This window comes from Acinonyx jubatus, chromosome B2, assembly GCF_027475565.1.
Source record: "Acinonyx jubatus isolate Ajub_Pintada_27869175 chromosome B2, VMU_Ajub_asm_v1.0, whole genome shotgun sequence".
NCBI lineage: Eukaryota > Metazoa > Chordata > Mammalia > Carnivora > Felidae > Acinonyx > Acinonyx jubatus.
The window spans coordinates 35083600-35097334 of record NC_069385.1 but is presented as its reverse complement, the minus strand read 5'-3'; the positions used below and the strand labels follow the sequence as shown (position 1 = coordinate 35097334).

At 35.9% G+C, this 13735-nt stretch overlaps 1 protein-coding gene across 2 annotated transcripts in view; it reads left to right on the top strand.

Annotated features, from left to right (window-relative positions):
* Positions 1–13735, top strand: part of LAMA2 (laminin subunit alpha 2) — a 606210-nt gene that overhangs the window by 345853 nt on the left and 246622 nt on the right. For both annotated transcript variants that reach the window (XM_053222255.1, XM_053222254.1), the window contains exon 18: positions 4925–5052. In XM_053222255.1, the coding sequence (XP_053078230.1) occupies positions 4925–5052 (128 nt within the window). The remainder of the gene's footprint in view (positions 1–4924; positions 5053–13735) is intronic.

Sequence of the window (13735 nt, the reverse complement as noted above, 5' to 3'; positions counted from 1 at the left end):
GATACATCATCATAAAATATAACTAATGACTGAGATACATATCTACCCTGAATGTATGTGGTTTCAATCCCTTCCATAAATCTACCAAAAATAGGCTGTATTTCCATAACAGAAAATGGTTTGTATCCCCATGATATGAAAAGTATAAAATATAACTTTTATAATAGACATAATTCAGTTTCTTCCACATGAAAAAATGAGGGCATACTACACGATTTTTATTTTAAAATTTCAACATGTAAGTTAAAAAAAAGGGTCATATGTAGGGACACCTGGGTGGCTCAGTTGGTTAAATGTCCAACTCTGGATTTTGGTTCATGTCGTGATCTCACAGTTTGTGAGTTTGAGCCCCGTATTGGACTCCATGCTGACAGTGTGGCGCCTGCTTGGGATTCTCTCTCTCTCCCTCTTTTTACCCCTCCCCAGCTCTCTCTTTATCCCTTTCAAAGTAAATAAACTTTTTAAAAATAAATGTCATATGTAGATTAAAAATAATAAATATATGCACCACATATTCATCAAAGCTGCTTCTTCCAGCTACAAGGAAAGTCAAACTTTGAAGGAGAAGAAAAGCTCTCTGCAAAGGCCAGCACTTTCTACCTGCTAAGAAGCCTCTAGATTGGAGAATATACACCACATAGACCATCCTGATGAACTCAAGGGCATGTTAGTTTGATATTCTCTGACATGGCATGAAGCTTGAAACAACACTTCTCATTTCATTAGTCCTGAAGAAACACAATTTGAAACAGTGCCAATTTAGGAGGATATCATATTCTCATTTCCCTGTAGAATTTAAGGCAGACTCTGCTATCTTTATTTCTTAATGTTCTTTCTTCCTCTTGCTCAATGTTTCTCCCCTTTTCTTCCACTTAAAAGCTTCTGGGACAAACCCAAAATGAAAATTCAGGGCTTTGTCTCAATGTAATTTGGCATTTAGGTTTATTGATGCTCTTTCTGTTTTCTCTGTATAAGATTTGTTTAATTGCATTGCAGTATAAAGCACGATAGCCTTAATTTGTGGATCTGTAGATTTTTCCAATGGCATTTTTATGAATAGAAAGACTAAGCGATTTTCATTTTAATTATACCATGAGTCATTTAAAATGTACCTTGGGAAAAATATTGAGTTACCTTTAAACACTTTGCTAACATGCTCTAGGAACTATTCAGCGCAAAGCTGATATGGAGTTGCTTTCTTTAAACCTGAAAAGACAAAATAAATATATCATAATACCAGATTTATAATGTTTCTAATAGTAATATTTCATGTTAAATTCATTATGATTAAATCAGATAATGCTGTTGGTCCATTTGGTTGTGTGACATAAGAATGAGAGCCCTATTTTTAGAATAAAATCTTTTCAGCATAATTTGGGGAGGAAGAAGGGAGGAAACAGTGATTATCTGAGAACTTCTACTGATGAAACCTAGTTTATTGACTCTGTTTTATGGACAGAAAAACAGGAATCCACCTTTAAATAACAGAAGGAGTCTTAGGGAAACAATAGAGATCGTGTCAATAGAAACAGAATCTGGTGTTTTCTGTATTTTCCATTATAGCTGGTTAATACTGGATCATGTAAGATATTTTCTGGAGACATTCAGATGCCTTTTATCTGAAATGATATTGATAACTAAGTGCTAATATCCCATTTTGAGCATATTGGTTCTGATTTGATCCATGAAGAGAAAAATATTTAAATGTTACACATTAAGGACATTTTTAAGGTTTACTTAACCCACATTTTATCTTCTTTATCAATTATGTATGCTTTTTCCGCTAGCATTACACAGAGAATTTATGAAATTTACAGATAAACTGCTTTTCAGTGAGCTTGGTTTGAAATATGATTAGAAATTAACTGAAATGGGGTGCCTGGGTGGCTCAGTTGGTTAAGCGTCCAACTTCAGCTCAGGTCGTGATCTCACAGTTTGCGACTTCCAACCCCACATCAGGCTCTGTGCTGACAGCTCAGAGCCTGGAGCCTGCTTCAGATTCTGTCTCTCTCTGTCTCCCTCTCTCTCTGCCCCTCCCCCCACTCTCACTGTCTCTCTCTCTCTCTCTCTCTCTCTCTCTCAAAAGTAAATAAACATTTAAAATTTTTTTAACAAGAAAGAAATTACTTGAAATATATTTTTGATAGCAGATCAAAATCCAGACCTCTTTTATAGTGTGGGTCTATATAAAAAGGTCATCTTAACTCAAAGTACATTTGAAGTAACCCAGGAAACATTTAAAGCCACATGGAAAGATTGTATCCTTGACCTTCCTCACTGTTATTGTCCAATGTGCTATGAATGGACATTCGGAAATCACTTTATAGCAGGACACCTGTAAAAATAACCAGCCTGTCAGAGTGCACCTCTCATGTTTTCAGTTCTGATTTCCACTGTGTTGTTGCTTCATGCTGTTTTATAGTTTCAGTTGCAAAAACACTTGAGTGTTAGATTAATGTTGTGATTTCCACAAAATGAAATACGACATTAGTAAAAGTAAGCAACTTCTATATGTTCTTTTTCTTTTAGATCAGAAGTCAAGGAAAAACAGCATGTCTAGGTTATGCAAGATTCCCAGTGGAGTTTTAGAAATACCATTTTAAACGTGGTTAAGATGATCAATTTTCTGATCTTATTTTCAAAACCCCTAAGTCTTTGAAAGATATGATTTGATCATGTCAATATGACAATATGCAAAGAATATTGCAAAAACAATGTAAGTTTTTAGTAACAGCCAACCTTAGTTAAATTTGAGGACTTGAAAGGAATTAGTATGAAGACGAAATCAAAGAGGGAAGCCTTCCTTCATGATCCATGCTTTATACATTCCATCTTAATATGCTGTTGTTTGCACAACTGTTAATAGTAAAGGTAGTCTCTGTGCTCTCTTTGGAAAGGCTTGCTAAATGCATTTGAGAGACAATTTAAAGTACCTTGGAGAAAAACCTATTTTCAAGTATCGCGAGATTAACTGAAGAATTATCTATTCGCTTGTAGTTGATGAGACTGCCATGGGATTTCAGAGCTTGAAAACTTCATAATTCATAGGCTTGAACTTCTCATTTTATAGAATGTGAGAAATGCAGACTGTTAAATGATTGGTTTTAATTTCATATCTTCTATTCAATAAAGAATCTATTCCTCTCTCCAAGGTATTTAACAGGTTTTGTTTAAAACCATGTATTTATGGGGCCCTGGGTGGCTCAGTCGGTTCAGCGTCTGACTTTGGCTCAGGTCATGATCTCGCGGTTTGTGAGTTCGAGCCTGCGTGGGGCTCTGTGATGACAGCTCAGAGCCTGGAGCCTGCTTCGGATTCTAGGTCTCCCTCTCTCTCTGCCCCTCCCCCGCTCGCAATCTGTATCTCTTTCTCTCTCTCTCTCTCTCAAAAATAAAGATTAAAATTGTTTAATTAAATAAATAAGCATTTAAAAATTTAAAAGAAATAAAATAAAACCATATATTTATTTGCGTTTCTATTAAATCAATTTACTACATGTAATTAAAATGAGCTTCTTTAAAAATATACTGATATAGGGGCGCCTGGGTGGATCAGTTGGTTAAGAGGCTGAATTCGGCTCAAGTCATGATCTCACAGTCCGTGAGTTCGAGCCCTGTATCGGGCTCTGTGCTGACAGCTCAGCGCCTGGAGGGTGTTTCAGCTTCTGTGTCTCCCTCTCTCTCTCTGTCTCAAAAATAAATAAATGTTTAAAAAATATATATATATATATATACACACACTGATATAATATTTCAAACCTTTCATTAAGTTAGGCTGGCCATTCCAAAAGTCAACCAGATTTGATAAATATTTACTTTATCTTTAAAATGAGTGTATATTTTAGCGATTTCTTATACATATTTAATTACTGATCATAAAAATAAGGATTTTGCACCCCTGAGCTCTGATGAACTCTTTTCAACATGAGAAAAATAGAATTTCATATAGTTGTAAAAATAAAAATGTATTTCAGTCATAATGAATCCATACTGGATGGTTTTTTAAAAGGAATTAGGTATATTTTATTGAAGAAGTTAGGTTTACATGATGCCAAAGCATTAAAATTTATCAAATTGTGCTATTGAAAGATTTATAGACAATCCCAGTGTTTGGTTCACTGAATTGTTCATCTTTTGTGAACACAGTCTGAGTTGATAAGTGTACTTTAATATGAAGAAATCAAGATACAAATTATTTTATTTTGGTTTTTTATCTTTGAAGAGGACATAACCAAACATTACTACTTTGAGGAAAAATGCAGTTTCATTAAAAATAAAAAATGTTGGAGACATTGTTAGGCACCTTGTGGTTTCGTTATATATCGGAATACATTTAAACATGTTTAAATATTCTCATTGTTTAAATATGAGCCAGGCAGGCCCCTCACAGATGTAATACATTAGAGCATTGTCCCAATCATCAGAGCCACTGGGGTCCAAATTAATCTCTGAGGTAAGAGGATCATCGTTCCAGAGCATTCATATGAGTAGCCACTATCCTCATTAAATCACCAATTTTAAGCTGAGCAATGGACTTTTACCTAGAAGCAGCTACGATTTCCATGAGATATATACTATTAGGACTCTGTGACTATGCACATGTACACATGCATGCATAATCACATGTATTTCCTTATGAAAAACATCGAAAAGTAAAGAAAAAAGGAAATAAGATTTATATAATGAAAAAAAGGTATAATGAATTTCAGTTGTTTTTTGTTAAGCATGCATATGCTGAGACTGGCGTGTAGTTCATAAGCTACATATTAATTATCAATGCTATTTCCCAGCTGTAAAACTGACCATTTAATGTGGAAAATTATTCTTCCTGGCAGGGAATAGACTAATAGCTCTGTAGAACAATTTTGGGTAATATATTGATGCTTGAGACCAACATAATAAACTCTGATGTGTGTTTCTTCCTCAGAACTGTAAGGATCACACAGGTGGCCCATACTGCAATAAATGTCTTCCTGGTTTCTATGGTGATCCTACTAAAGGAACCTCTGAAGACTGTCAGCCCTGCGCCTGTCCACTCAATATCCCATCCAATAAGTGAGTCACAAAACTTACCTCTAATGATTTGGGCATCCAGTTCCGCAAGTGCATTTATGATATAAAATGTTTCTTTCTCTTACCACACGTAAATAAGTAACAAATAAATGCAGTGACTTTCTCTGGAAGGTAATACCAGTTTTTCTAGATATAAAATATTTAAAGTTGTGGCTATTTATTCTACAGAATTTTTAATATCTGAGTTCTAGTCCTGTGATTTAATGTACGAGATAGAACTAAAATATAATGTCTAAAGCAACTATAAAGGACAGACATATTTTATACAAATATATATACATGCCCAGATGTACACACACATACATGCATGCATGTCTTCATGCTGTAATAAAAAAAGCCAATAACACTGGGGTGCCTAGCTGGCTCAGTGGGAGAGCAGGTGACTCTTGATCTTGGGTTTGTGAGTTCAAGCCCCACATTGGGTATAGAGTTTACTTTAAATAAATAAATAATGTATACATATATTTTTAAAAGATCACTAACACAAATATTGCTCATTTGGATCCCAGTCTCACACTATTTATTTATGAATCTTGGGCAAGTCACAAACTCCTAGAAAAGGTAAAGTAAGAGATCAGTCTAGCTGATCTTTAAGCACCCGTCCTATCCTTTGGTTATCACACAGTTTATCATATTATCATATGATATATGATATATATCAGTTTATCTTTCTTCTTTAATATGTTTTTTAATGTTTTATTTTATTTTGGCGAGACAGAGAGACATAGTGCAAGCAGGGGAGGGGCAGAGAGAGAGGGAGACACAGAATCTGAAGCAGGCTCCAGGCTCTGAGCTGTCAGCACAGAGCCCGACGTGGGGCTTGACCCACAAAGTGCAGGATCATGACCTGGGCTGAAGTCAGCGCTTAACCCACTGAGCCACCCAGGTGCCCCTATCAGTTTATCTTTCTAAAATAGTTACAGCAGTAAGAACTATATTTAAACTATATGAATATTGAAATATGGGTGATAATAAGCACTTTATTTTATATAAACTAAATATTTTAAAAGTTTAATGAAAACTTGGTTCAGTTTTTCCAGTCATCTAGTTTTTATTCTTTATGTTTAAAATTTTTTCTAATGGGACACCTGAGTGGTTCAGTCGGTTAAGTGCCTGACTCTTGATTTCAGCTCAGGTCATCATCTTACAGTTCATGAGATTGAGGCCCATGTTGGACTCCATGCTGAGGGCGCAGAGCCTGCTTGGGATTCTCTCCCTCTTTCTCTGCCCCTCCTCAATTTGCTTACACATGTGTTTTCTCTGTCTCTCAAAAATAAATAAATAAACTTTAAAAAATAAATAAAAATTAAAAAATAAAAATGTTCTACTTTCATCTAGAAAAATAACCTTGCAATCTTGGAGAAGATTTTTATTTTTTACATTTTTTCCGTGTTTATTTATTTTGAGAGAGACAGAGAGAGAGAGAGAGAGAGAGAGAGAGAGAGAGCGCTGGGGAGGGGCAGAGAGAAAGAGAGAGAGAGAATCCTAAGCAGGCTCCAGGCCCAGAGTAGAGGCTGAGGCGGGGCTCCATCCCATGAACCCTGAGATCATGACCTGAGCTGAAATCAAGAGTCAGACACTTTACCAACTGAGCCACTCTGATGCCCCAGGAAAAGACTTTGAAAAGTATATATTTTTTTCTGCCTCTTCCCCTTCCCTTTTAGGGGAATACTCTATTCCAGCTGCTCTAATGCTCATTCTGTACAAGTGGCCCTCCTTAAGCAAATACCTAAGCAAAACCTTGAATCATAATTTTTTTTTTATTTTAATGGGGGCATACTACACTGAGCCAAAACCAATGTTTTTGTACTAGTAAAAATTGTAAATAATGAGTTTACAAGTTTAAGTGAAAGGGATTTTTTTTGGAGACTTCTTAAAGGTAAGTTTAGTGCTTAACAATGTTCACATTATATTAGGTACTTTCCAGCTATTTCTAAATGTTGTGATAATGCCTGAAGAGCTTACATTTTTAGTGATTTTTTAAAAATTCTGTCAGCTGTAGTCTTTTAATCTAAAGGTGTTATCAAGTTGGTCATATTTTGAGTGAGGTCTTATCCAACACACTGCTAATGAAAATAGTCTTTTGTTAGAGTCAATGAATACTATGAGCTAAAGACATTGAGAATAATTCTGTCATTAAGTTTAAAATCCTCATTGGAATTGTGATTTCTACTTTTCAGCCCACATGAAATCCTCTTCCTTCTCTCCAACAGTCCACCTCCTTCAGAATTTTACACCTTAGTCATTAGAATAAAAAAAGAGAAAGCATTAATATTTAATAAAAGCAGACTAATTAGGTATAGCACTACATATTCCAATAAAGTAAATATTAGTCCCATTTTAGAGATTAAGAAAAAATGCTCCAAGTGGGAAAATAGCATTATGGAACCAATTCTGGAACTACATTTCCTTGATTTAAATGCTAAGTTCTAAATTTTCTAGCTGTGTGACTCAGGCAACATTACTTAAACTCTCTGTGTCTCAGTTATTTCATCATTAGTTGTGATAATAGGACTTTCTTATAGGATTGTGAGAATTTTGTAAATTACAATACACTAAGTATTTAAAATAATGATTTGACATGCTATGTCCAAGACAAGTACTGATTATTATTAAATAACTTGCTTAGAGTCATATATTAAAGAAAGTATCAGGGGTTCCTGGGTGGCTCAGTTGGTTAAGCATCTGACTCTTGATTTTGGCTCAGGTCATGATCCCAGGGTCCTGGGATCAAGCCCTGTGTCATGCTCTGTGCTGACAGTGCAGAGCGCCTGCTTAAGATTCTCTCTTTCTCCCTCTGTGCTGCTCGTGTGCACATTCCCAATCTCTCTCTCTCTCTCTCTCTCTCTCTCTCTCTCTCTCTCTCTCAAACATTTAATAAAACAAAGTATCAGAGTTGGAATTTTAAGTTTAAAGTCAGTGTACTTTCCAATCCTCTGCAATGTACATTGAGGATTTCTTTAAAAATCACACTGCATTTAGTTTTAGTGATAACATTAAAAACAATTAAATGACCAGTTGGGTTAATGTATATTAGTGATAAAAACCTTTCCAGAGTTTAGGGTGCAAGCTTGGGTGGACACAAAACTAAAGATCCTTTGGCATCCAAAGAGTGTCAGTGAAGCGGAAAAAGGCAAAAGGGAAATCTACCGGAAAATAATAAATATAGGAGAACAAATTAAATTCCTTCATAATCAATGGTGAGTCCTCCCTATGTTGGCTGTAATATAACATGATCCTTGCTCACTGGTGTACTTGTGAAGGGTTAGAGGACCTGCTCATTCACTGTGGCTGAATGAAATTCTCCTGGACTATCCAATGTACTAGAAACTCACTGCTCATTATTCACTTTCACTGAGGAAAATGGAGGGATTATATTTGGTCACTCATTTATGTGCACCCCTTCTCAGGCAAAATGTCATAGGTGTTAGCCAACCTATCAATCCAGCAGTGCTGCCACTGGTTGCATAGTGTGAATCTTAGTCTAATACATTTTGAGAATTATGTCATTGATTGGACATGGGTTTATCCTCCAGTCTGACCAACATTACTATAAATGCAGAGGAGGCATTCATGGCCCATCCTTCTCTGTTTACTGTACTTCTACTTTAATTTCAATAATAGGTTCTAATTGTGTTATTGAAAGAAAAAAGAAAGTCAGTGTCACCATCCATCAGTGACAAAAGGATTGGGTCCCCGTTACAAGGATGGTACTTCCTCAAGTATGTGTATTCCAATTTGGTAGAATTATGCAGATCTTGACTTAAAAAAATAATAAAGACAACTCAGTAACATCAGCGACACCAAGTATTTAAAGATCCTTCAATTTTTGAGATACCTTTACTTACTTTAAATAATTATTAAATTATTAAATAATAATTTTATCATTAGAAGTAGAACTGAGAATAGACCTGTCGTAAATTTTAGCTTTAAATACAGAATTTTTATAAATAGAAAGAGGAGAGAGTGATAGTCCACTTACTTTAAAAATACTAGTTCTGTGTTTAGAGTTATAAAGACTTAAATTTAGGGGTGCTTGGGTGACTCAGTTGGTTAAGTGTCCAACTTCAGCTCAGGTCATGATCTTGCAGTCCATGGGTTTGAGCCCCGCACTGACAGCACTGGAGATTCTGTGTCTCCTACTCTCTCTGCCCCTCTCCTGCTCACACTCTACCATTCTCTCCCTCAAAAATAAACATTAAAAAAAAAAATTAAAGACTTTTAAATTTAAAACAGCTTGGAAAATTAACATAGTTTAGCTGTGCAATTATGAATAGAAAAATCCATTGTAATCTAATAACCTGAAATGTTTTATTTTTAAATCACTAAATAATGGGACAGTTAGGGAAACTCTTCATTTAAAAAAATTTTTCAAACGTCATTACTATTATAATCTGACTTGAAAACTCTGATGAATAAATTCAATATCACAAATAAGCCAGAAGATGGGATTGAAATTCTCACAGGTTATTCAGAAAAAAAAAATTCAGCTAAAGGTTGCTGCAACCTTCATCTAGAAGTATAAAGCTTGGTGATAGTTTTGCTTTGGTGATTTATCTATTTAATCCTTGATCATAAATCTTATAGATCACAAGCATTTTGGCTCCAAATTTCTTAGATAATATTGCTAAATAAATCAAATATGTAGGGAGATAGAGATCGATTGGTATAATTATTATGATATATGAATACAGACAAGCATATAATATTTAAATTATACATATATATCAACTTCATCAACTACTTAGTGTCCACTTTTGCTCAGGCTTCTCATCTTGGTGATGTATATATTTTAGCTATAGATTGTAACTAGGTAGTAAAATTTATCTCTAGAGAAGCAAATAAAAGTGTAAATATTTCAAATGTTTTATATTCATTAATTTCTGGCATCATGTAGCTTATGAATTAAATATAATATGAAAGAGACACATGAATGCCTACCTTTGAACACTTAGAATGTGTTTGAATAGATAATATTATTGAAACCATTTATATCATAAAATTCATATCATTTTGAACGCTACTTCTTTGTATGCATCAGGGATGCTAAAATTCAAAGTTTTAAAAGAATGGAACACTTCTAGAACTGACTTTGGGGCTCACTGAAAAGACTATATTGAATTATGGCTGTTAAAATTAATAGTTAATAGAGAATTATAAATATTCCAAGACAAGAGGTAAATTTAAGGGAATATTTAGCAACATTATGTAGAAATTTTATAGTGTGTTAAATGTTCTAGAGCACTTTTGTACACATTGTTTTATGTCTACATGAGCAGTTATGATGTATTTTACTCGTCCCTTATACCAGAAGGAAGAACTGAACTCTAGAGAAATTAAAAGGCCTCGATCGTGATCATTACAGCTTGCTTGTGGCAGAACCAGTGTTAGAATCCATATATTCCGATTCACCTCTCTGTGCTTCTGTAATCAAAACAATTACTGGGGCACCTGGGTGGCTCAGTTGGTTAAGTATCTGACTTCAGCTCAGGTCACGATCTCACAGTTCGTGAGTTCGAGCCCCACATCAGGTTCTGTGCTAACAGCTTGGAACCTAGAGCCTGCCTCAGGTTCTGGGTCTCACTCTCTGTCTCTACAACCATCCCCCAGCTTGCTCTCTGTCTCTCTCTGAAACAATTAATTCATTTTTTCATTTAAAAAAAAAGAAATCAAAACAATTACAAAGACATTGAAGAGAAGCAAGAAAAAAAAAGAAAGAGAAGAAAATTAACAAACCTTCATGTTAGGCAAACTGCAAATGTTCATCATAAATGATTCTAGGGTTTGGCGACAGTTATGCTAATGCAAATGTTCAGGATTACAACGTGTTGAGAAAGTGCAGGTTTAATTAACAAGTAATTAAATACCTTAAAATTGAAACGAATCAACATATTTTGGCAGAAACTTCTAAGGTGTTATTAAATTGCAGCTACAACTTAATGTGACACTTTACAGAGAACTTGCTCTCATACTTTATCAGTACGAAAGGCTTTACTAGGTAGAACGTAGTCTCTCATTTGGCTGCATGAGAAACTCAAGTTAAAGAAAAAAATTGCATCCAAAGACACAGAGAATAACCAAAATCTAATTACAAAATCCAGTTGTAGACATTAAATAAGATTTCATACTATTTGAAGGTTATTAAAGAAAAATGTGTTTGCTTAATGGTTCTCCTAAGAATAAAAACAGAGATCATTGACCTGAAAGGAGGAAACCTTACAAGGACACTTCAGAATTTCATGTGGCCCAAACCACACCCATGAAGTAAATGAGTTTTCCCTTTGTTTTTCTCCCTTCCTCTCAAAGCTCTGCTCCATGGCCCGTGGTGACGGGGTCTTCTCATGGCCCTTTCCGCAGTAGCTTCCTCACTGACACACACATCTTGTCTTCTGGTTTCTCTTTCCTGACCTGAATGTTCCAGGTTACGGTTCGTTAGCGGGAGTCCTGCTCCCCTATTGTGTATGCAAACATAGAGCATGCCCTGATTTTGTGGCCCTGATTTTATAATGATGGAGATTTCATGCCAGTGGCAAAAGGAGTGGTTATTTCATATCACATCACAGACCGGAGAGACAATGCAGTTCCCTCTTGCGTCAGCTGTAAGAAAGCTCAAAGCCGTATGCTGACTGCCACTTTCAAATAAACATACCTTACGGTTCAAATTTTGTGTTCTGAATACACCCTTCATTTTATCTTATGTTTAAGTGGCTTTTTTCTCTTTAACCTTTATTGCATCATTTTATCTTAATGTATGTATTTTGATAGGTAGAATTAAATTCTTCTTGGAACAAGGCCAATTGTATCTTTCTGTTCATATGCACGTATGCTAGCACAAACACATCTATTCACATACATATTCATACATATACACATATTCATACACATATTACATACTTATAAATGGATCCTTATAAATATAAGAATCTATTCAACCAACCATTAAGAAAGACTATTTCAGGGCACCCGGCTGGCTCAGTGGTTAAACATCTGACTTCGGCTCAGATCATGGACTCATGGCTCACATGTTTGAGCTCTGCGTCGGGCTCTGTGCTGACAGCTCAGAGCCTGGAGCCTGCTTCGGATTCTGTGTCTCCCTCTCTCTCTCTCTCCCTCCCCCCCTCATGCTCTGTCTCTCTCTCTCTCTCAAAAATAAATAAACATTAAAAAAAAAAAATATAATATATATATATATATATATATAAAGAAAGACTATTTCCAGGGGCACCTGGGTGGCTCAGTCAGTTGAGCAGCAACGTGGTTTCTGCTCAGGTCATGATCTCATGGTTCATGGGTTCGAGCCCTGCGTGGAACTTCATGCTCACAGCATGGAGCCTGCTTGGAATTCTCTCTCTCTGCAACTCCTGTGCCTGCTTGCTGTCTCTCTCAAAATAAAGAAAGAAACATTAAAAAGAAAAGAAAAAAGAAAAGAAAGACTATTTCCATGTGCAGACCCTTACTATCTAGTCCACGGGTAGCTTCTCATCTTCCTCTTATTTGTGGAAAATGCCCGCTGTTCTTGGATTGCCTGTGTCTTCCGCGGCATGAAGTGGATAATTCAGGAAGCAGAACACTCTCTCTGCTGGTGTAGAGCCAGCCAACTAGTGCTAAATGACATAATCTTGGAATCACTTAAAGGCAACAATGATCTCACAGTTCCCTCTTTCTGTCACAGAAGAGTTAGCTTCATTTTTTGGCCAAAATCAGTGTCAAGTTGCTTGCTGCCATTGCCAAAACAAATTTCATATGCGTTTTTGTTGTACGCATTCCTTTTTCCTTCTCATTTTAGTTTTGTTGTCAAAAGTCCTCTTCTCCATAGCTGTAACTGTAATAACAGCAGTAAGGGATTGAGCCCTCAGTTTAGACTGTTTAAAGAATATTGAGTTCTGTTTCATTTTAAATTGTTTAATGTTTATTTATTTTTGGGAGACAGAGAGACAGAGTGCAAGCAGAGGAGGGGCAGAAAGAGGGGGAGACACAGAATCTGAAGCAGGCTCCAGGCTGAGCTGTCAGCATCTAGAGCCTGGTGCGGATCTTGAACCCATGAAACGTGGGATCATGACCTGGGCTGAACTCGGACCCTTAACTGACTGAGCCACCAGGCGCCCCTGAAATCCGTTTTATTTAGATGCATCATGTCAAGTACATATATTACCAAAAGTTTCAACATATTTAATTCTTACCAGTAGAATGATGCTGTCTGGTTAGAGGGAGAAGAGAATGTCAGATTAGGAATAAGAAGTCCTGGGTCCGATGCTCAAGTCTCCTGGATACCAGCAATGACCTTGGGCAAGACAAATGATGCCTGCTGCAACCCATTTATAAGATTTTGTGAAAATGTGATAAAATTGTTTGTAAAAGCACTCTGAAAATGCAAAGAGCTAGTCAAATCTAATATATCGTTATTCCTTAAGATTTTTCCTGAAGAGGTGTTGATTTTTGTCGGTGGGTACATTTTACTTTACTTCTGTTGGTTTTAACTGACACATGAATATATTTAAGAATTTGAAATCTATTTTATGGCTTTACAGTGTCAGAAACCCTGTCAAGCACCTTTGACATGACTTACGGTAAACTAATTTAGGATTTTAAAAAATAGTTGGCATGATTTTCTTTCAATCACTGTAGTCCCACATGAGTGGGAAACCTAGGGCTTCTCGTTAGAGTC